This window comes from Amia ocellicauda, chromosome 14 (assembly GCF_036373705.1).
Source record: "Amia ocellicauda isolate fAmiCal2 chromosome 14, fAmiCal2.hap1, whole genome shotgun sequence".
Lineage (NCBI taxonomy): Eukaryota > Metazoa > Chordata > Actinopteri > Amiiformes > Amiidae > Amia > Amia ocellicauda.
This window is the reverse complement of record NC_089863.1, coordinates 5,361,452-5,382,764: the sequence shown is the minus strand read 5'-3', so window position 1 is coordinate 5,382,764 and position 21,313 is coordinate 5,361,452. Positions and strand designations below refer to the sequence as shown.

The window sequence follows — 21,313 nt, the reverse complement described above, 5'->3', positions numbered from 1 at the left end:
GAATCATTTCAAATTGGTTTCTTGAACATGACAATGAGTTCACTGTACTAAACTGGCCCCCACAGTCACCAGATCTCAACCCAATAGAGCATCTTTGGGATGTGGTGGAACGGGAGCTTCGTGCCCTGGATGTGCATCCCACAAATCTCCATCAACTGCAAGATGCTATCCTATCAATATGGGCCAACATTTGTAAAGAATGCTTTCAGCACCTTGTTGAATCAATGCCACGTAGAATTAAGGCAGTTCTGAAGGCGAAAGGGGGTCAAACACAGTATTAGTATGGTGTTCCTAATAATCCTTTAGGTGAGTGTACATATTAATAGCGCTCAGAGTGGGACTGATTTAAACTCCCATTTAATGAAGGTATATACGGCTAACTTGTCATATGTATTTTATACGAGTTTACATCAATTTTGGATTCATCTGATGTTTGTATTTACAATAAACACAAAACCTCAGGGGTAAATTGCGAGAACTGAAAGAAGCTTATTTTATCGCATAATCCCAGTAGCCCGAACTCCTTCAGCATCTTCACATGCTCTCTGATGGCATCATCCAACCTACTCTTCTCTATGGTGCCAAAAAACAGTTCTAGGCCCAAACCGAGCACAGGAAGTACAAGACATCCAATACAAGCAGAAACAAGAAACTCAGGTGAGACAGTGTTACAGAGGGGAGACCTGAAACATATCAGTATAACCAAAACAACCAAGGAGGTGCTAGAAATGTCATGCAGGACACCCTTTGCCTTCCTCACATCTCTTGGTAACAACTGCGATCCAGTCTGTCCTTCAGCCTGCTGTCAATCTCCTCGATCTTCACCTGGATCTTCTTCCAGGAAAACATTGCAGTTCTGTTTGCCCTGTTTGCCCTGTTTGTCCTGTTTGTCCACAGCGATGGGCTGGAACTTGCAGTGCTCGTTCAGAACCTCAGAGAGATGGTTGGTGACCCTGGTCCTGCAGAGAGAGAGTCCAGTCCAGCAGGGTCTCCAGGATAACAATAAACAAAACCACAAACGACAGATATAACTGCATTGAAGTCATTTAATTGTTTATTTCTTTAGTATACTTATATTGAGCATGGGAAGGCAGCTGCTTATGCCAAATCATTCAAAAACTGGTGAGACAGAGGGAAGAAGGGAGGGTCAGTTCTCGGGCGCTGCCTGTGCCAGTGTGTCCAGGGCACCCCCCTCAAAGCGCAGGACATGCCAGCCCTCAGCGGCGGTGAGGTCCTTGGCCCCGTGCTGGAGGTAAAACTCCAGTGACGGTCTGTTCCAGTCCTGCACCATAAATTGCAGCCGTTTGCATCGCTGCTCCCGGCTGATCTGCAGCGTACCACACAACAATAGAGCAATCAACAACCACTACAATGAGACAAATGTGAGCAAATTAACAGCACATCAACAAAATAAACAGTGGCCCCGCTGATCTTTGTTGCAGCCGTTGCTGCTCAATGACGTCATTGAGAACTGACTCGGTTTCAGTCGAAACCACTTTGCCGACACAACGTCTGAGAATTCGAGGGTCTGATATCGCTTGACATTGAACTCAAGATCTCTCAACTGTTTAAAATACATATTTTAAAAGCAAAATATCAGATATGGGCATATTATGAGTTCAGTTAATGAGTTCATAATTCAGTACATAAACCAGCAGGGCAGCCCCCCCAGGAGCATGGAGCAGAGACACTGATGTACACACTGACCTGGGCCACTCTCTTCAACAGCGCTTTTCCTAGGCCCTTTCCTGTAATACAAATGTCACAAGCTATGAGGCTGGAATAGCTGTGCACCCAAAGAATCGACTATGCCACTCTGTTTTATGAGAAAGAGGACTCGTGCCACCAACTACCCCCCTGACCAGGACCCCAGGACACCAACACAGGCTCAGGTAAGGTTTAACTATTTTTACAGGCAATAACACACAAGCAATGCAGGGCATGAAAACTACCATTCAGAGAAAACAGTTCAACTATAATAGCTAAAGTCTAATACTAAAATGTAGTAATTAAAATACCTTTAATTAAAATACTGGGTGATAAAATAGACTAAATCCCTAATCAAACAAATACATAGAAGAAAAGAAAACAGTTAGTAAAACAACAATTTAAAGTCTCTTTATATTGCAATTTTACTGTTTCCTCTTCTTCCTCCCTGTAACAGATACAAATAGTCAGTAACAACATTCATAAGGAGTTAAAGTGCAAAGTTTAGCAATGTCCCAACTGTAATCAGTTTGTCCGTGTCTTCTTTCTTTCAGGGGTGTCCTAACTAAATTGAAGAGGGAGGAGAGAGCGGCAGAAGCAATAAACAATCCCAGAACAATCCTGTGTGTCTTCTTTCCCCAATCCTTCTACCTAGCTTTCAGCAAGTGAAAACCAAATATAATGTAAATAACATAATTCATTGTTAATTGGCAATTTCACCATCCATGACACAAAGATAGAGGATTATTAAATATTTGTATTTCTCAGTTGACAGCCCTAACCCTGTTCGAGTTACAGCAACACATTATGTACAGTAACTAATCATTTCCTAAATCAGAGCCTTTTAATTATTTTAAACAGTAGGGTTTTAAGTGAAGTAAGAAATTGTAAAAGGAACTTATCCGTTACACAATTTAAAAAGTCCAATGCAAGCAAGTTATTACTTCAGTTAAGTTTCAGTTAAGTAATTGTGAGCTCGTTTTTAAGAAAAAACAGCAGGGTAGGGGCCCCTCCGGGACCAGGGTTAGGAGCCACTGCTTTAGGTGACACGCGTGTCCGAGAGCACGCCCCACTCACCGCGGAACTCAGGCATAATGTACAGGTCCTCCATGTACAGTGCCTTCCCCTTCATGGTGCTGTAGCTGTAGAAGTACAGCGCATACCCCACCATAGTGTGCCCTGCCCACAGACACAGAGACAATCAATCAATCAATCAATCAATCAGAATTCATATAGTGCCCTCCACATCAACAAAAATGCAGGGACTTTACAAAGTAAAACAAACACAGCTACACACACAAAAAAGAAGTACACAAAAATAGATGTATGGAGAGACAGAGAGACAGTGAACCAGACAGTCACAGAGACAGTCACATAACGATATAAACAGAGAGACCAGGAGACGAGGGAATAGAGAGACGGAGAAGGACGCCTCTTACCGTCTCTGCTCTTGTTCTCGTCAGACACCTCAACTATCAGGCACTTGAAGAACGGCTGGCCAGAGAAGCCGTCCTGCTCCAGCTCTGGAGGAGTGGAGGGTGAAGTGAATTTTATTTCTTTATTGTTTGTTTTTCTCCACCCATGTTTTGCTAGTGGATTAACATTTGGGGGCTTGGACAGTTTACTCCATTTATGACGTCACTTATCCAGGTAGTCTCAGCCCCGTTTAGAGTTTGAGGTTTCTGACCACACAGGACACCCCCCACCACTGAAAAGCTCCCAAGACCAGAGCCCAAAAAACAACCAACAAAGTTACAGAGGCATGTTCACATTCCTTACCTTTGCGAGAGACTTTAACTTGCTCAGGCAGTTTTAAATGAACAGCCAGTTCCTGTGAATAAAACAGGAGATGGATTTACTGAAGCGACACACTAACAATCCCCCCAGACCAAGTATTAATACAAGAGGCACCTGGAAAGAGCGGCTGCGCCTTTTCTTATCTCCCGCCTCTCATTGGTTTGGTTTACTTGGGATTTCGTCTGATCCCTGTTTGAGTTGAAATAGAGAAGTTAACAGTGTGTATTGAACTGAACGCTGAACGATGTCTCTCTTCGCGCGGTTCAGAGAGTGCCTGTCCTCGGATGTGGCAGCCCCCCACCCACACACACCTCTCACCCCCCACCCCCCACACGGTACTCATTTAGGGGAGTATATATATATATATATATATATATATATATATATATACATTCATCCTCCATTTGCAGCAATTACTGCCTTGCAGACCTTTGGGATTCTAGTGGTCAATTTGTTGAGGTAATCTGAAGAGATTTCACCACATGCTTCCTGAAGCACCTCCCACAAGTTGGATTGGCTTGATGCACACTTCTTATGTACCATACGGTCAAGTTGCTCCCAGAACAGCTCAATAGGCTGACTGCTTCTTCCCTAAATAGTTCTTGCATAGTTTGTAGCTGTGCTTTGGGTCAGTGTCCTGTTGTAGGAGGAAATTGGCTCCAGTCAAGCACCGTCCACAGGGTATGGTATGGCTTTGCAAAATGGAGTGGTAGCCTTCCTTCTTCAAGATCCCTTTTACCCTGTACAAATCTCCCACTTTACAACCACCAAAGCACCCCCAGACCATCACATTGCCTCCACCATGCTTGACAGATGGGTCAAGCACTCCCCCGGCATCTTTTCATTTGGTCTGTGTCTCACGAATGTTCTTCTTTGTGATTCCAACACCTCAAACTTAGATTTGTCTGTGCATAACACTTTTTTCCAATCTTCCTCTGTCCAGTGTCTGTGTTCTTTTGCCCATCTTAATCTTTTCTTTTTATTGGCCAGTCTGAGATATGGCCTAGAAGGCCAGCATCCTGGAGTCGCCTCTTCACTGTTGATGGTAAGACTGGTGTTTTGCGGGGACTATTTAATTAAGCTGCCAGTTGAGGACCTGTGAGGCGTCTGTTTCTCAAACTAGACACTCTAATGTATTTGTCCTCTTCCTCAGCTGTGCACCGGGAACTCCCACTCCTCTTTCTATTCTGGTTAGAGCCAGTTTGCGCTGTTCTGTGAAGGGAGTAGTACACAGCGTTGTACGAGATCTTCAGTTTCTTGGCAATTTCTCTCATGGAATAGCCTTCATTACTCAGAACTTGAATAGACTGATGAGTTTCAGAAGAAAGTTCTTTGTTTCTGGTGCTCCAGATACTCAACTAGTCTAAAGAACACCGGTTTTATTGCTTCTTTAATCAGCACAAGTTTTCAGCTGTGCTAACATAATTGCAAAAGGGTTTTCTAATGATTAATTAGCCTTTAAAAATGATAAACTTGGATTAGCAAACACAACGTGCCATTGGAACACAGGACTGATGGTTGCTGATAATGGGCCTCTGTACAACTATGTAAATATTCCATTACACTCAGCCGTTTCCAGCTACAATAGTCATTTACAACATTAACAATGTCTACACTGTATTTCTGATCAATTTGATGTTATTTTAATGGACAAAAAAAATGCTTTTCTTTCGAAAACAAAGACATCTTGACAAAGTGACCCCCAACTTTTGAATGGTAGTGTATATATCACACACACACACATACAGTATATATACACTCACCTAAAGGATTATTAGGAACACCATACTAATACTGTGTTTGACCCCCTTTCGCCTTCAGAACTGCCTTAATTCTACGTGGCATTGATTCAACAAGGTGCTGAAAGCATTCTTTACAAATGTTGGCCCATATTGATAGGATAGCATCTTGCAGTTGATGGAGATTTGTGGGATGCACATCCAGGGCACGAAGCTCCCGTTCCACCACATCCCAAAGATGCTCTATTGGGTTGAGATCTGGTGACTGTGGGGGCCAGTTTAGTACAGTGAACTCATTGTCATGTTCAAGAAACCAATTTGAAATGATTCGACCTTTGTGACATGGTGCATTATCCTGCTGGAAGTAGCCATCAGAGGATGGGTACATGGTGGTCATAAAGGGATGGACATGGTCAGAAACAATGCTCAGGTAGGCCGTGGCATTTCAACGATGCCCAATTGGCACTAAGGGGCCTAAAGTGTGCCAAGAAAAAAACATCCCCCACACCATTACACCACCACCACCAGCCTGCACAGTGGTAACAAGGCATGATGGATCCATGTTCTCATTCTGTTTACGCCAAATTCTGACTCTACCATCTGAATGTCTCAACAGAAATCGAGACTCATCAGACCAGGCAACATTTTTCCAGTCTTCAACTGTCCAATTTTGGTGAGCTTGTGCAAATTGTAGCCTCTTTTTCCTATTTGTAGTGGAGATGAGTGGTACCCGGTGGGGTCTTCTGCTGTTGTAGCCCATCCGCCTCAAGGTTGTACGTGTTGTGGCTTCACAAATGCTTTGCTGCATACCTCGGTTGTAACGAGTGGTTATTTCAGTCAAAGTTGCTCTTCTATCAGCTTGAATCAGTCGGCCCATTCTCCTCTGACCTCTAGCATCAACAAGACATTTTCGCCCACAGGACTGCCGCATACTGGATGTTTTTCCCTTTTCACACCATTCTTTGTAAACCCTAGAAATGGTTGTGCGTGAAAATCCCAGTTACTGAGCAGATTGTGAAATACTCAGACCGGCCCGTCTGGCACCAACAACCATGCCACGCTCAAAATTGCTTAAATCACCTTTCTTTCCCATTCAGACATTCAGTTTGGAGTTCAGGAGATTGTCTTGACCAGGACCACACCCCTAAATGCATTGAAGCAACTGCCATGTGATTGGTTGGTTAGATAATTGCATTAATGAGAAATTGAACAGGTGTTCCTAATAATCCTTTAGGTGAGTGTATATACAATAAATAAAAGTATACAAATCTAAACTGAAGAAAGGAACTCTGTAAAATCAACACCTGTGTCACTATAGGTCAAAGATTAATTGTGATTAATTGCATATATAATTGCATCTTACATTTACATAAAAGTCAGAAGAGGTTGTCGTAGTCTCAAGAGTTTTCTATTTCATTATAAAAGTACAGGGACGACTGTTTCATTTACCATGGTTTCAGAACAACACGGTCAAATAATTAAGGAACAAATTCAATATTCTTTTACGGTAATTGATTTGACATTTACTATGTATGTATTTATTACATATGTTGTATGTAAGGCCAATATGTTTAGTTTATTTTTCCTTTCCTACACTTATTGACCATTATTTCTCTCTCACTGGCTTTCATTGGAACGCATCTTCTTTTATAACATGTCTTCCTATGGAGAAATCGGTTTGGTTTTACATGGTTTCAGCAGTATGTGAGACCTCCCTGTACTGAAAAGGTCCCCTGCAAATGCAAAATCTGCACTGTATCTTCTAGACTTTTAAAGACATAGGCTCAATACAGGAACTAAACCCATAGCACTGCAGGTGCCATATCTTCTCACTGAGCCAGTTGCGCACACAAACCAGTCTGTTAACATTTTTGCAAACATAGTTCTACTCTCTTCTATTAAAACAGCCATTCATTAATCCACCTTTCTTCTCAATCACGATCACATCTGTGGTTCAACTACGGATTCACAAGAACACTCAAAATAGAGAAACACGAATAATTGTGTTAAAAAACATGAAGGTGTTATTTTTAAAGTATTTGATTATAAATTAATGTGTAAAATTCCAATCTGAAGTAGAACTCTCGAAAAACAACCACTGTGTCACTAGGTTAGTCCAGTTTGAGAGGTACAAAGATTTGTTCAGTGCTTCTCTGTCTGTGTCTGTGTCTCTCTGCTTCCCTTTTCCTTCTTTGCTCACCATGATCATGCGGGATATATCTTTGCAGTCCTTGGCTTCACATTCCCGTATCGTGAACTCCATGTTTTCCTCCTAAATTTTCAAATCAGATCACAGTTCTTCCACACCGACATGACGCTGACTGTCTTCCAAGCCTTCAGACACCGCTATTGCACCACTAGAGGCTAAATATATATATATATATATATATATATATATATATATATTTTGTATACAATGATTAAACCACGCTGTTAATTATCAACAGCTCCATGGTTCATTGCTTGACTGTCAAGCTGTACCCTCACCACACCATGGATCTGTCAGTGAGGCCTTCAGCTGCTTTTTGGTCCTTTGGCATCCGGATGACATGGCCAAGCCATCTGATTTGGTGGTGAATGATGGACGCTTTGATGCTCCTACAGATATATGATCCTGCCAGGTCACTTTCAAGATACGCTGAAGACATTTCAAATGAAAGTGGCGGCTGTAGACTGTCCAACTATCACTTTTGTATCTACATGCAATATTGGCATCCCTCCAATGATAGGGGATGCACTCTTGCCTCCATGTCTCAGAAATGAACAGGTGGATCACTCTAGAGCAGAGATAGATAGTTTTAAGATTTCAACAGGGATGTCATTGACTCCAGGAGGTTTGTTGTTCTTCAGTGACCTTATGGCGGTGCAGACCTCAGTGAAGGTGGGTGGGGTAGGTTCTCGAAGGTGGGCAGGGTTGGAAGCTCCTCCAGGACTGACTGGTCAACCGGGTTTGTCTGGTTTAAAAGGGCTTCAAAGTGCTCTGGACTATCTTAGTTTGGTCCTTTATGAGAGTGGACCCCTCTGCACTTCTGAGGGGGGAGAGAGAGTAACTTCTTGGGCCATGGGTGGTCTTCACAGCATCATAAAACATATGCATATCATACCTGTGATATGTAGTAATAATAATACTAACTATGCCTATACTAAGAGACATTTTGAGACACGTCATGTTGGCCACACAGAACCTCTTTTACAATTGAATACAGTCTAAAATCCTTAACCAATTAACACAAAAATATTTTCTCAGTGAACGTGGTGTACTTTACCAGCCAAATTCCCTTAAAATGCCCAGCTAAGGATTAATGTGGGTGGGGGGGGGGTTACTGTTTTTCGTGTGTCCTTTCAGTTGATCCACCTGTGTCCATTAATTGTTTTATGAGATGTCTGAACAAGTTGAAATCTCTCACACAGGTAAGGACTGACATTCTATAACACATTAGCACTTCTCATTGTTCAAACATCTTGGTAGCTTTCCAGTACATTGGGGGTATTGGGGGAAAGTAATTAATCTCTGTAAACGAGTCTGCATCAGATTATCTTGTTACTGGTCTTGGTGTCTCTATCTCAGTCTGTCTGTGTCTCTGTGACTCTCTCTCTCTCTCTCGGACACGTGTCACCTATAGGAATCTTAGTTTCATAGAACCAGAGTTTTAATATGAGAGAGCGGAGCAGCCCAGGAGATCAGGTGGCTGTGTGACATGGACAGTCTGAATATGAAATGCATGATATCCGGGTCAAGCCAGTGTCAGTGTCCAGGACATGGTGTGCTTTTATTAATTTAAGTACCAATAGCTCATAAACTGGTCGTATATGAGCTAAGTACCATCTGGCGAGTTTGGCTTCTCATCCTACAATGACGTTCGCGTTCCTTCGTCTTGCCCCTGCCTCCCCACCCCTACCCCAGTATGGAACTCGCTGAGTGGCACCTGGACTTTTACAATCTCACCTAAACAATTTAAAGAGCCCGTTTCATTGGAAATGGGCAAGTAATAAAGGCCCAATTCGGCATTGGACCTTAATTGAGAACCGGTGGATAAGGATTAACAATGCTAATTACAGCTCTTACTTGATACTTGAACGAGAGTATTTGCTGAGATATGAACTTAGTTCAACAGTGTGGTTAGGTGATAAACATGATGGAAGGATGGGGATGGGGGTTCCAAGCACCGCTGTCAGGGATAATTTGTATCTGTGTATAAAAACACAAAGTAAACTGTGAACTTGAAGACAGGAAGTCACTGCTGGGAACTTATCCAGTAAGCCAGGGGGGTGTTAGAGATTAACAGCGTGGTTTATAGTGATGGGGGAACCGAAGCTTTATGAAGCATTTAACCATTTTAATCTATTGTACCAAAAAAAGGTTCACTGCTTCGAATCGCTCTACACAAGCTCTCCATAGTGACATCTGCTGGTCAATATGCGGTACAGCGAATGTATCGATTGAGTCGAAAGGCAGCAGTGCTCAGACATCAGCGAGGCGATATACAAATGAACCCATCGGCATCTGTGATCTGGAGTTCAACAAAGCTTATGTGGAAATAATGTGTCGATGTCTTGCTCTGTCACCAAGGTATAAGTAACATTATGAAATTGCTTATCCCTGTGATCGCTATAGAGACTCACGACTGGATGTTGAATTTATAATAGGCAGTCATATTTACTGGATGAACGTGGTATGTCATACTAAGTAACCACGTCAGATAAATGCAATGAACTATAAGTGTAGTCTACATTTCATATAGCCTGGATATAGTCAGCATTATGATGTATTTCCTATTTATTTATCTATATATGTGGTAATGATCCAAGTGATGCAAAGCCTACATTTTGTTTATCACACAGATATGCTTGTGCAACTGGGAAAGTGATGGTTTATATAACATGGCAAAAGAAGACTATATTTTGTAAGTGGAGTGAGACGTATGTGCTTGTATAAACAAGAACAGTGATTGTGTAGAAGAGGCAAATGTGTTGGAGGGACATGATTATGCAACTGGACAATGAATGTATGTTTTAGAGTTGCAAATCTTTCTGCTCTCTATAACCCCTCGGATTTGAGGTGGTTCAGAGCTCTTTTAAGCATGATGGGGGTTTGATACACCGACACATATTCCAAACCAATTCGATACTCAGCTGCTGGTGTGACGTAACGAAGCTTCATTTGCAGTGACCACGGGGTTTGTGACATGGTGTAGCGGGGCTTCCACCTAGTGTCCATACATTGTGCTTCAGAAGGGTCGGTACTGCTTCGTGAAGACTGCTTCAAGCGTAACGACACTACCTCGTAAAGAAAGCGGCTTATACTACTACTACTAATACTACAACAAAAGGCCATTTCCACGTTTAAGTGATGAGTATCTATTGGAAAGCGTCGCTTCGGTGTGTGAACAGGTGTCTGCGCAGACGGCTTGCGGGGGCTGGCGGAGACCTGGACGCGTGTTTGGGAGCGGCCTTGAAAACACAGGAGGAAAACAAGAAGTTCAAGATACGGGAAGGTGAAGCTGGGGACTGCAGAGATATATCCCGCATGATCAGGGTGAGCAAGGAAAGGAAAAGGGAAAGACAGACCGACTCACTCGCACTCGCCGACACATCTGTGACTCTCAAGCTGGGCTTTGACCTATAGTGACACAGATGCTGATTTTACAGAGTTGCTTTCTTCAGTTTGGATTTGTGTACGTGCATTTATTGTATATATTTATACCGTATGTGTGAAATGTATTCCCTCAGTAGACCGATGAACAAGGAACGCTCAGGGCCGAATCAATTGCAATCATACTAAAGCAGTTACTATAACCAAGCGCTCCGGAGACGGACAGTAATTGAGAGCTCGGTTGGAACAAAAGTAGCCAGTAGCCAGTAGCCAGTAGCCAGTAGCCAGTAGCCAGTAGCCAGTAGCCTCCTGCAGCTCAACACTAGTAATCCACTGAAGCTATGCAGGTCTGGACCTGCCAAATAAATGATTATTTGAAGTTTGAAGTCATATCGATTCATTTAACACTTTAGCTTGGCTAAGGAGGATGACGAAAGTTTGCTACTGTAACGTTTGCATGTGTAAAATGTTAGCGCAATCCATAGAACCAAAATCTGGTCAAATATGGCTCTCATCTCACAGCGACGCTGCAACCCAGCCAGAGCTCTGCAGTCCGGTGATTAATCCGATCTTGATTGAGAAACGATGGATACATTTTCTGTTTTCTTTGTTAAAACCGTACTTCATTGTTGTTCATTGTGCGGTGCATGTAATGGAGGTTTTGCTGTAAATCGAGCAGGATAAGGGCTGTCAACTGAGATTATAAAATAAACAATACATGATCTAATAATCCTGCATCTTTGTATTACAGGAAAGGGCCTGTGCAACGCACTGTTGAAGAGAGTGGCCCAGGTCAGTGCATACAGTGTCTCTGCTCCTGGTCCTGCGGAGGCTGCCCTGCTGGTTTCTGTTCAAATCCAGCTCTTCCAAATCCAGCGGCCAAAGACTGACACTCCCTCCCTCCTTAACCTTTATTATTATTTATTTTTTTGCATAATCAGCTGTCTTCTAATGAGTATACTGATTAAATAAACCATTAAATGACTTCAAGTACGCCGATATCTGTTTGTGATTTGGTTTATTTTATTCCTGGAGACCCTGCTGGACTAGACTGGATTGTCTCTGCAGGTCCTGTGCTTCTACTTAATAGTCTGACATGAAAAAGTTTGTGTTTTATGAGGTATAACTGTAAGGAGACATAACATGGGGGGAAAGTGGCTTGCATAGCATCGTACATGGCACTATATCTATAGTGTTTAATTGCACTTTTGTATTGCTCTTGTATCCTGTAAATCACCCTGTCTGCCAATAATTACATAATATACCTAGACAAGATTGCGTCTCTGTTTACATAACAAAATGACACTATAGTCCTTCTACTCCTGTGGTCCCCTCGAGGGAGAGGAAGAGACCCCGAGTGAATAAGACACAGGACTTCTGAGATCCGCTGCAGCGAGACGGCAAAGCAAAGGGCACCGGGATCTGACCAGCTTCATCACTCAGACATGTGAGTCTCCCTTTACTTTATTACCGGCACACCGTGTCTGCAGTTTGTAGCCGAGGCACCGGGGAGGCCAGATTGAATGTGGGAGGGCAATGATGGATGTGTGTCCATGTTATTAGCAGGTTTTAGTCTGACACTGTTTAGACGTCGCTGTGTAGATATTTTCCAAATTGTTAAAAAAAAAAACAATTCTGAAACTTATATGTGTGTATTTATGTTTGTATCTTAATGGATATATTATATATCTCTGCTGTTGAAATGACGTCGAGTGCTGCTGGGACAAACAATACAATAATGTACTGGACTGTGTCTCTGCAGGACCAGGGCTTCTACATAATAAAACGACATGAGTTTCATGAGGCATAACCGGTAGAAGACATAGCATGCAAAATGCTGAAAATAATAAAAAGCTTACTTAGCATAACATCGCACATAGTATTATATGTAGACAAGCTTGTGTCCCTCTTTACATACCAAAATGACGTCATAGCCAGTCTAGTGCTTCTACCCCTGCCCCCCCCAGGAGAGAGAGATGCCGCGTTAATAAGACACGTGACTTCTGAGAAGAGTCCGCCGCGAGACGGGAGAGAAGAGGTTCGAGAGGCCGGTTAACTGCGGCTGCGCACTGGGTCTCCGGGACTTCACTGCTGTGGTCTGGAGCCAGGCAGCGGGTAGGTCCGGGTGCGGGTCCGAGTGCAGCACTTACAGCCTGTGCATCGCTGTTAGTAGCCGGTTCTAGTCGGGTGCTGTTTTGCAGTCGCTAAAAAAGAAAACACAATTTCTGGAACCCGCACCCGAGTTATGATTTGAACTTTCACTTTCAGTTTGATATTCGGTTTCCGTTCTACAACAGGAGTGGGATTGATGCTTACGAGAAGGAAACCTAGATTATGAAAAATGAATGAATCCAGAATGAATAATAAATAATCATTGTAAATGTGAACACTATTGCATTTCGAGGTGCCTATTGCCGTTCAGTGTAGTTGGGTTTGTAATGCATGTCTTCTTTCGGTGTCTATGTAACTTGAATGTGTGAGCATGTCGTGATTATTACGGAGGTGCCGACATCTGCTAGGGGGGTCCGGGGACATGTAAAATGCCTGTTAAAAACTAAGTTTGTAATGTAAGATTGAAGCAAATTACAAGGATAAGCTGGGCAATTCGCAAAAATTCAGCAAACATGTACCACCATATTTGCTACCATTTGAGAGGGATACAATTATTACACAATACACATTAACACAATAGACAACAGTGCACTTAGCTTTTACAATCCAGGATGTAAGACCTAATTTATTGTATTCAATTGTGTTAATTGGAATTTGTAAAAAGTATTATGCTTTGAATTGCACTGTATCCTGTAAATTTGAATTTGTAATGTTTTATGCCTTGTACACTGTTTTTTTGCACTTTGTGTTGCGCTTATGGTTTGTAAGTCGCCCTGGATAAGGGCGTCTGCCAATAAATAAAGAAATAATAATAACAGTGCTACCTTATTGCCATTAACACAACAGACAATATAGACAACTTCTCCACCTGCTTCATCCCCAATAGTGCTTCAATATGGATACATCGCTGTGCATTTGTTCAGTGCAAAATGGAATGGTATTAGTGAACAAAATAGGGTCCCCTCAGTGTACAAAAATGAAAATGTAAAATGCCTGATTGGACAGAATGCATACACGTCCCCCAAAATCAATGGAATGCTGTACATTTAGTAGCCTCTTTTTTAGCAAAAAAGCAATTTAAAAAAGACATTATGAGTGTACCATTAAATCCCTGGACCCTTATGTTATATACAGTGCAAATATATACACCGATCAGCCATAACATTATGACCACTGACAGGTGAAGTGAGTAACACTGATAATCTCGTTATCATGGCACCTGTCAGTGGGTGGGATATATTAGGCAGCAATGTAATGGTCATAATGTTATGGCTCATCGGTGTAAAAACTGGTAAAATAAAAATCAGCACTTATTTGTTCAATACATGGTTGAATGGCAAAAAGGTGCAAAAATGCTCTACCAAGAAAAAAAATAAAAATGTTTTTCTAAAACATAACTCATAACAATCAATAACATATAAACAATATACAACATTAATGATTAGTATTAAATATATATATATATATATATATATATATATTGCATGTTTGTTTTAGTTAATACAATAATGTATATAAAAAAGTATTAACTTTACAGAAACAAATTATCTGAGAAGGTGAGAAGGTGTGAGAATATGTCACTGCTGTCGCTGTGTTTTCAAATGAAATCTCTAAAACATGCTGCTGATTTTCTATTCATAATCACCCTCGGCAATTCTGACTTTTCACTTCCCTGTCAATTCTGTCCTCTCACTCATACTCTGCCTTCTCATCTCAACCTAACTTTACCTTTTGTACATCGTTAACGCCCCAACGACAAAAAACCTTCCTGATTGTTGTTGAAGCTTTTACAGATATCAGTCATTTATTGACAACCAATAGTTAAGGCTGAAATAGGCAGTCACTTTCACTACACACATCATCATTCATTTAAGATCGAATTGTAGCGCTGCCAGAGCGAAAGGGTTAAACACACTGTAGTTCAGTGTTGAGCGCATCAGCAGCAACACAGGTGTGTTAAATTAATAACTTCTCTCTCCCCTGGATTCTTGCCGGGCGGTATACACACAAAAAGGACAACTTTGGTAAAATAAATTAACACACCCCATTGTCCACAATATGACTATGAATCATATGAAAATTGGGGGCCAATCAGATTTCAGCAGGGGCCAGTGCCCCTGTGGCCCACCCCCTGGCACCGCCCCTGAATACAACTACTACTCAACCTGGTTTTGGCAATGATTTATCAATCTCGAAATGTAAGTTTGCTTTCAGGTTGAATAGACATTGTGAAAAAAGTGTAGATAACAAACAAAATATCCACAATGTCATTTTCTTCCCTAATCCCCAAACTTTAGTCATGCGTGTATTTTCAGTGACATGTTCAGAAAATGCACAAATTTACCCTTACATAAAGAGAAAAACAAGTTAATTGAAGCAGTTTCTTAGTGTGTTTGTATGTGTGTGTGTATTCAGCAACGAAAACTACTAGGATTGAGCAGTAGATTGATTTTGTAGCCCAACATCTTTTTAACACAGCGGAGTTGATAAATCAAAGGTCTATCAGGAATGGTTATCAGGTAATTATTAATATTTTTATTATTTTTATTTCTTGGCAGGTAATCAGCCAATCAGATGCAAGAAAATACCTGTTCACCTGGAGACAATCAGACAAGACTCTGCATTTTAGACTGGCTGTGTGGACAAAATATTTTTCACGTAAGACTTTATTTATTTTTGTATAGGCTATTGAAAATGTTGGTATTAACTGTTATACTGTAAACATTTACAAACTAAGCACATTTCTCTGTAAGAGTTCAAAAAGCATTAATTTAAATAACAAAATACAATATGACATAAACAAATATAGTTATATACAGCTTATTAATAGAACATGATAGTCCTTTAAATAAAGTAATTTCAACCAACAGGCTTTTTGTTTGGGGTTTTCATTCTAGGTTCATACAACAGATATTGATTGCATTATGCTTATTAAATTGATGTTGAACCAACATTGACAATTCAAGATCGATTCCATTTTCAAATCCAACAATTTTTGAACAAGATTTCAGCATTGATTGTTCAACAATGAATAAGTCTATAATGCAACAATGAATCAACTTTTATTATTCAACATTGAATCAACGTTTACAATACAACGTCGATTACATTTGCAAATCTAATCAATTTTCAATGTTTATTCAACATGAAAAAAAGATGTTGAAACAACATTGTTACTAATTAATTTAACCTGCTGGGTAGTTTATGAAAACCTAAGTCATGTATAATGAATGATAAAGGATAATTGTAAATTTAAACAGCCTTACAGGCAATTGCTGTTCAGTGTAGTTGAATTTTGTAATGCACGTCTTCTTTCAGTGTCTATGTATCTTTAATATTGAGCTACCGGTTGCTAATGAAGAGTATTTTAATATCCATTATGGGCGTCACGGTCGCGTGGTGGTTGCTACATGGCCAAGTGCTGCCTCACAGCTCCACAGTCCCTGTCTGTGTGGAGTTTGCATGTTCTCCCCGTTTGTGCATGGGTTTTCTCCGGGGACTCTGGTTGCTCCCACCAACCAAAGACATGCAGGTTAGGTTGATTGGTCTCTCTAAATTGCTCTGTGTGTGTGTGTTGCATCCCATCCTGGGTGTATTCCTGCCTTGCACCCTATGCCTTCTGAGATCGGCTCCAGCTTCCCTGCAACCCTCACCAGGATAAGTGGTTTTGAAAATGGATGGATGGATGGATGATTATAAGAAAGTGCATGGGTGACATCTACAGGTTAGAATAAGCCACCTGCTCAGTCTGAGCATCATCTGGCAACCTCTTTAGAAATGCACTAAACACTGACACTAACTGGAGGAGTGGTCAGGGCACTGGACGATTGACTGTGTGTGTGTGTCACATGGATCTGTCTTTACGCCTGGAGAGCAAACGTCTGGATTAAAACCCAAAGCTCTGGGGTCCTCTGGGTTCATTGCACCATTTGTTCCTGTTCACTGTCCTCTATATTCACTCCTGACAATGACAACTCTTCTCCTCTTCACATCTCCACAGCACCAGCTTGTTTCCCCCCCACCCCAGCAGAAATGGCTCTGAGCGAATGTGTCTTCAACAACAACGAGAGACGCGACCGTCTCTGCCGGCTCAACCAGACAATCGTGGAGAAGATAAAGAACAACTTCCGCGCCACCAACAAGCTCTCCGAGGTCCTGAACGAGCACTTCAGCTGCAGGTTCCAGCCCATCGCCGTGGACGAGGGCAAGACGGTGAAGGAGAACTGCGACTTCTTCCTGAAAGCACTGATGAAGATCCAGGCAAAGATCGAGGAGATCGACAGCAGGCTGAAGGAAAAACTTGAGCCCCATTGTTACCAGGAGATCCTGGCCATGAAAACGCCTTCGACTGAACAATGGAGGAAGGTGCACAATGCACTGAACGGGGTCGTTTCTGTTGTCTCCGTGATTGCTTGTGGTGTACTGATATATTTAATTAAGAATGGTATCATTTTTAGAAGCATCGTCACAACTGTGGGCAGAATTGCTGCTGGTTTTTTGGGATGTGTTGTAATTAGTCTGCTGGGGATGGGCATTGACCTGATTTGTGGTGCCATAGAGAAGAGTAAGCTGGATGATGCCATCAGAGAGCACGAGAAGGTGCTGGAGGAGTTTGGGCCGGCCTCTGATGCCTACTATGATGGTATCATGCAGGTGATGGCAAGAATTCAGGTGATGAGTGAACTCCAGGGTTAGTTGTTGCCATAGGCGTAGGTTTAGGGAGGACGCATCCCCCCCAATGTTGAGAGAAAGTTTAATAGTCCCCCCATAATGTGTGCCCGGCTCCATAGGCATAGTGGATTCGTCCCCCCAATTGTGAAACCAAACCTACGCCACTGGTTGTTGCTGAAAATCAAGCTGATGACCAAACTCTACAGTTATGTCAATACTTGATAAGGATAAATCCCTCATGTGGAATCAAATGATTTAAATGCTTTAATTGCCAAACTACATTCTGTGTATGTGTGTGTTGGTACTGACCAGGCCTAACTACCAGCAGGGTTACATATATGCTTTTGTCTGTGATGCTTGAAACCCCAGTCATAGAAAGTCACTGTTACCTGCGTGCACTTTGTACACGAATCTCACATTATAGTGATTCTGTTGAAGCGACATGTCTTTTCTGTGAACCTGCTGAGTCCGACTGAAGCAAAGAAGGAAGTTCTTGTTGACAAATTAAAGTAAAAGAGTGTTTGTACATTTTCATGTCCTTCTACCTTTATTCTTGTTTCTTCTTTAGTGTTTTTCTCCCACTTCACGGCACGGGGGGGTTGTATGTGTTAAAATACACTTCTTTCAATTCCTTGCAATTTATTTACCCATAATGTTTTGTGTTCATTATACATAGAAGCTTCTGTTTGATACTAAATAGATGTAAACAAACTCATATAAAATGTAACACATCAAACAAGATCGGGGACTCTGTGTGTGTGTGTGTGTGTGTGTGTGTGTGTGTGTGTGTGTGTGTGTGTGTGTATGTTGGATTTTGTTGTGTTGGGTTGGGGAGGGATGTTTGTGGTTGTAGGGGTTATGTGGCTTCCCCCAACTCCGGGGTGGTAAAGCCTAATCTCCAGGTGATTGGGGGGTATATTATGGGGTGGCGACGTGCCACTCAGGGAGTTGGTGCGGGAGAGTTAAAGAGAAAGAGCAGCAAAACAACGTGACCAACGCGGAAGACGAGTCACCCGGTAAGCCCACATAGGAGTGCTTTATGACCGAGGCGGAACAGAGTGCATGGACTGCCGATATGCTGGTCAAGAGACTGAGCCTACCCGAGTTTGCGCTGATACGACCGCTGTTAGAAATCGAGCCTGTGAGTATCGAGACTGTATAGCAATGCTTACATGTGTTAGCCAGGGGGGTAGATAAGTCTCTCCAATATCGGCGGGGATATAGGCTATGAAACGGCTCGGGCCCCGGCTGCACGAGACACCACTCAGACCCCGGCACTGCGGCCTACACCACAGGCCCCACCCCTTGGTTGCACCACACCGCCAGCCGGCCGGAAGGAGCTGAAACCGGGGCGTTATGACTGAAAGGCCTCCTGGGAAACCTACATGGCCAAGTTTGAAATGGTGGCTTGGGCCAATGCGCAGTCCCGGCGGCAGGATGAACTTGGCGGGGGGTCAACAGAAATGACTGAGGGGGCACAAGTCGGTCTTTGATGAGCAGGGGCGGAGGGGGACTGGCTACCATATGCAGACCAACATGACCAAAAGCATAAAGCAGACATTGAAATCAATGATCACCATAGCAATCATGCCACCTGGCATAAATGGCTGTCTGAGTTCCGAACAAGAAAGTACCGGGCATTCGCCTGCAGAGGTAGCATTGGGCAGACCCCTAAAAGGGCCTAAAATGTCCTTAGCCACTGTTTATCTCTTTTGTTATTTTTTAATGTTCTTCATCTATTTTCTACAGTGCTTAATGTGGTTAAGGTATCTTACTGTCTGTGGCTTGTACATATGTATATAAATATATTTGTGCTATGGTACTTGGGGGGGCACATTACACTTTGGGATATCACTTTATCTGCTTCATTTGGCCTTATTTATTAAGTCTGCCAATACTCCCTAAGTACAAGGAGATTGTTACAAAATATAATATACAATAAGTGCGATGCAATAGGTACATTTTGTTAAAACTATTCCATGATTTATTTTTTCTCCAATTGTTAATTTGTTCTATGCTTTATTTTCAGAGTACACTGAAACATTAAACTGCGTACATTTAAATAAAAATGGGAAAAATTGAGGTGTTCTAAAACTTTTGACCGGTAGTGTATGTCAGATTTTATATATCTTAAATCATGCAAAATAGATCTCTATACATAGGAAAGTGTTAGACTGCAGTTTGCAATGTCAAACTTAAAAAAAAAAATATCCTGAACTTAGAATAGATGTGGAATAGATATATAGATATACAAACAATGTAATGTGTCATGTTTCTTTTTCATTTATTTTAGTTGATTAAACTTTGCTGCAGCATATGTCAAGTCAGTCTATCACACAATGCCTCTCGTTATGCGACCATGAACCAAAAACTGAGTCTCAAGCCCGGTTCAGTGGTTCCAATGAACTGTGACCGCTGGGTCCAGTGACCACACCACAAAGACACACAACCTGACAACCTGGTCATAGTGTGAAAACACTCCTCAGATTCTCAGTTAATACAAACTTTGTCTTCTCGTCCAAACAAGCTACCCGCACCAGCCCACTCAGCCTGGGGGTGGAAAATAACAACAACACAGAAAAAAACAAACCAGAGTTCAAACCAAAGAAAAATATTCTGTTTCATCTGTTGATTTTCTATGATTTATTCACTATGGTTGTCAGTATGGTTCGATTGCTACTATTGATTTTGTGTTCGCTAAATGGTCCCAGTCGCCATCACAGTGAACTTTTAAAACTTTGATATGTATACACACACACACACACACACACACACACCATATTTCTATTTTTCTATAATCATATTGACAAGACCAGAACACAGAGTCGGTGTCAGTCACCATACCCAGGACTTAGTGAAAAGTCAGCAATTGTATAAATAAGTTATAGCCTGATATAAAGTAAGTTGTAAGTATTGCACTTATGCTGGATAAGGGCGTCTGCCAAGAAATAAAAAATAATAATAATAATAATAATAATAATAATAATAATAATAATGTAGATCGTTTTTAAAGATATCAAATGCAAAGCGATGAAAACACACTTCATAAACTGTTTTCATCGCTTTGCATTTGATATCTTTAAAAACGATCTACATGCTCTGTACTGTGTTTGTATAGGGCTGTTATCTGTGGATGACATGTAAACAACAGCTCTATATCCTGATTAAAATAATCTGATTATGACTTGCAATTAGTATATTTCACTCTGCAGTTCTTACTCAATTATTTTTAATTTAAACCAACACAAATTAAGAATGAGAATGTAAATTAATTAGTAAGTAATACTATCAGATATAATATATGGACCTTTGGATTCCTTTTTAGCACTTGTATCTGTTCTGTATCTGTATCTATATACACTCCTGACAATTGCAATTCTTGTTGATTCAGATTGTCCTGTTCTGATATGCACAGAAACACAAATAGTTTTATGGTGCTGGGTTTGGGCCTAGAACTGTTTTTTGGCGCCATAGAGAAGAGTAGGCTGGATGATGCCATCAGAGAGCATGAGAAGGTGCTGACCGACTTTGGGCCGGCCTCTGACGCCTACTCTGATACTATCACATATGTGAGAGTGAGAATTCATGTGATGAGTGAAAAAGCCATATCAACATAAATATCAATCTTAATACAGTTATTTACAAGTTGATTTCATGAATTAACGCAGGTGTTATGACACAATCAGAAAACCTT

The 21,313-nt window shown here is 41.5% G+C and overlaps 2 protein-coding genes across 2 annotated transcripts; one reads left to right on the top strand and one right to left on the bottom strand.

The window, feature by feature from the left end:
• Positions 1 to 1,091: 1,091 nt before the first annotated feature.
• Positions 1,092 to 7,563, bottom strand: LOC136768427 (thialysine N-epsilon-acetyltransferase-like). Its single transcript, XM_066722646.1, has 6 exons — positions 7,444 to 7,563; positions 3,487 to 3,538; positions 3,147 to 3,230; positions 2,785 to 2,886; positions 1,708 to 1,748; positions 1,092 to 1,327 (listed from the first exon to the last, which is right to left on the bottom strand). Exons 1-6 carry the CDS (start codon positions 7,504 to 7,506, stop codon positions 1,148 to 1,150), a joined length of 522 nt encoding a protein of 173 aa, XP_066578743.1. The 5' UTR covers positions 7,507 to 7,563; the 3' UTR covers positions 1,092 to 1,147.
• Positions 7,564 to 12,833: 5,270 nt separating this feature from the next.
• Positions 12,834 to 18,147, top strand: LOC136768418 (single-pass membrane and coiled-coil domain-containing protein 3). Its single transcript, XM_066722627.1, has 3 exons — positions 12,834 to 12,951; positions 15,507 to 15,606; positions 16,949 to 18,147. Exon 3 carries the CDS (start codon positions 16,981 to 16,983, stop codon positions 17,641 to 17,643), a length of 663 nt encoding a protein of 220 aa, XP_066578724.1. The 5' UTR covers positions 12,834 to 12,951; positions 15,507 to 15,606; positions 16,949 to 16,980; the 3' UTR covers positions 17,644 to 18,147.
• Positions 18,148 to 21,313: the final 3,166 nt, after the last annotated feature.

What these genes read in the sequence shown, in the direction of transcription:
- LOC136768427 (XM_066722646.1), bottom strand. Translation starts at nt 7,506, where the DNA reads ATGGAGTTCACGATACGGGAATGTGAAGCCAAGGACTGCAAAGATATA. An exon ending in CATTATGCCTGAGTTCCGCG is followed by an intron (nt 1,749 to 2,784) that starts GTGAGTGGGGCG and finishes TTTGTATTACAG; the next exon opens with GAAAGGGCCTAGGAAAAGCG. An exon ending in TGTTGAAGAGAGTGGCCCAG is followed by an intron (nt 1,328 to 1,707) that starts GTCAGTGTGTAC and finishes GGTACGCTGCAG; the next exon opens with ATCAGCCGGGAGCAGCGATG.
- LOC136768418 (XM_066722627.1), top strand. Translation starts at nt 16,981, where the DNA reads ATGGCTCTGAGCGAATGTGTCTTCAACAACAACGAGAGACGCGACCGT.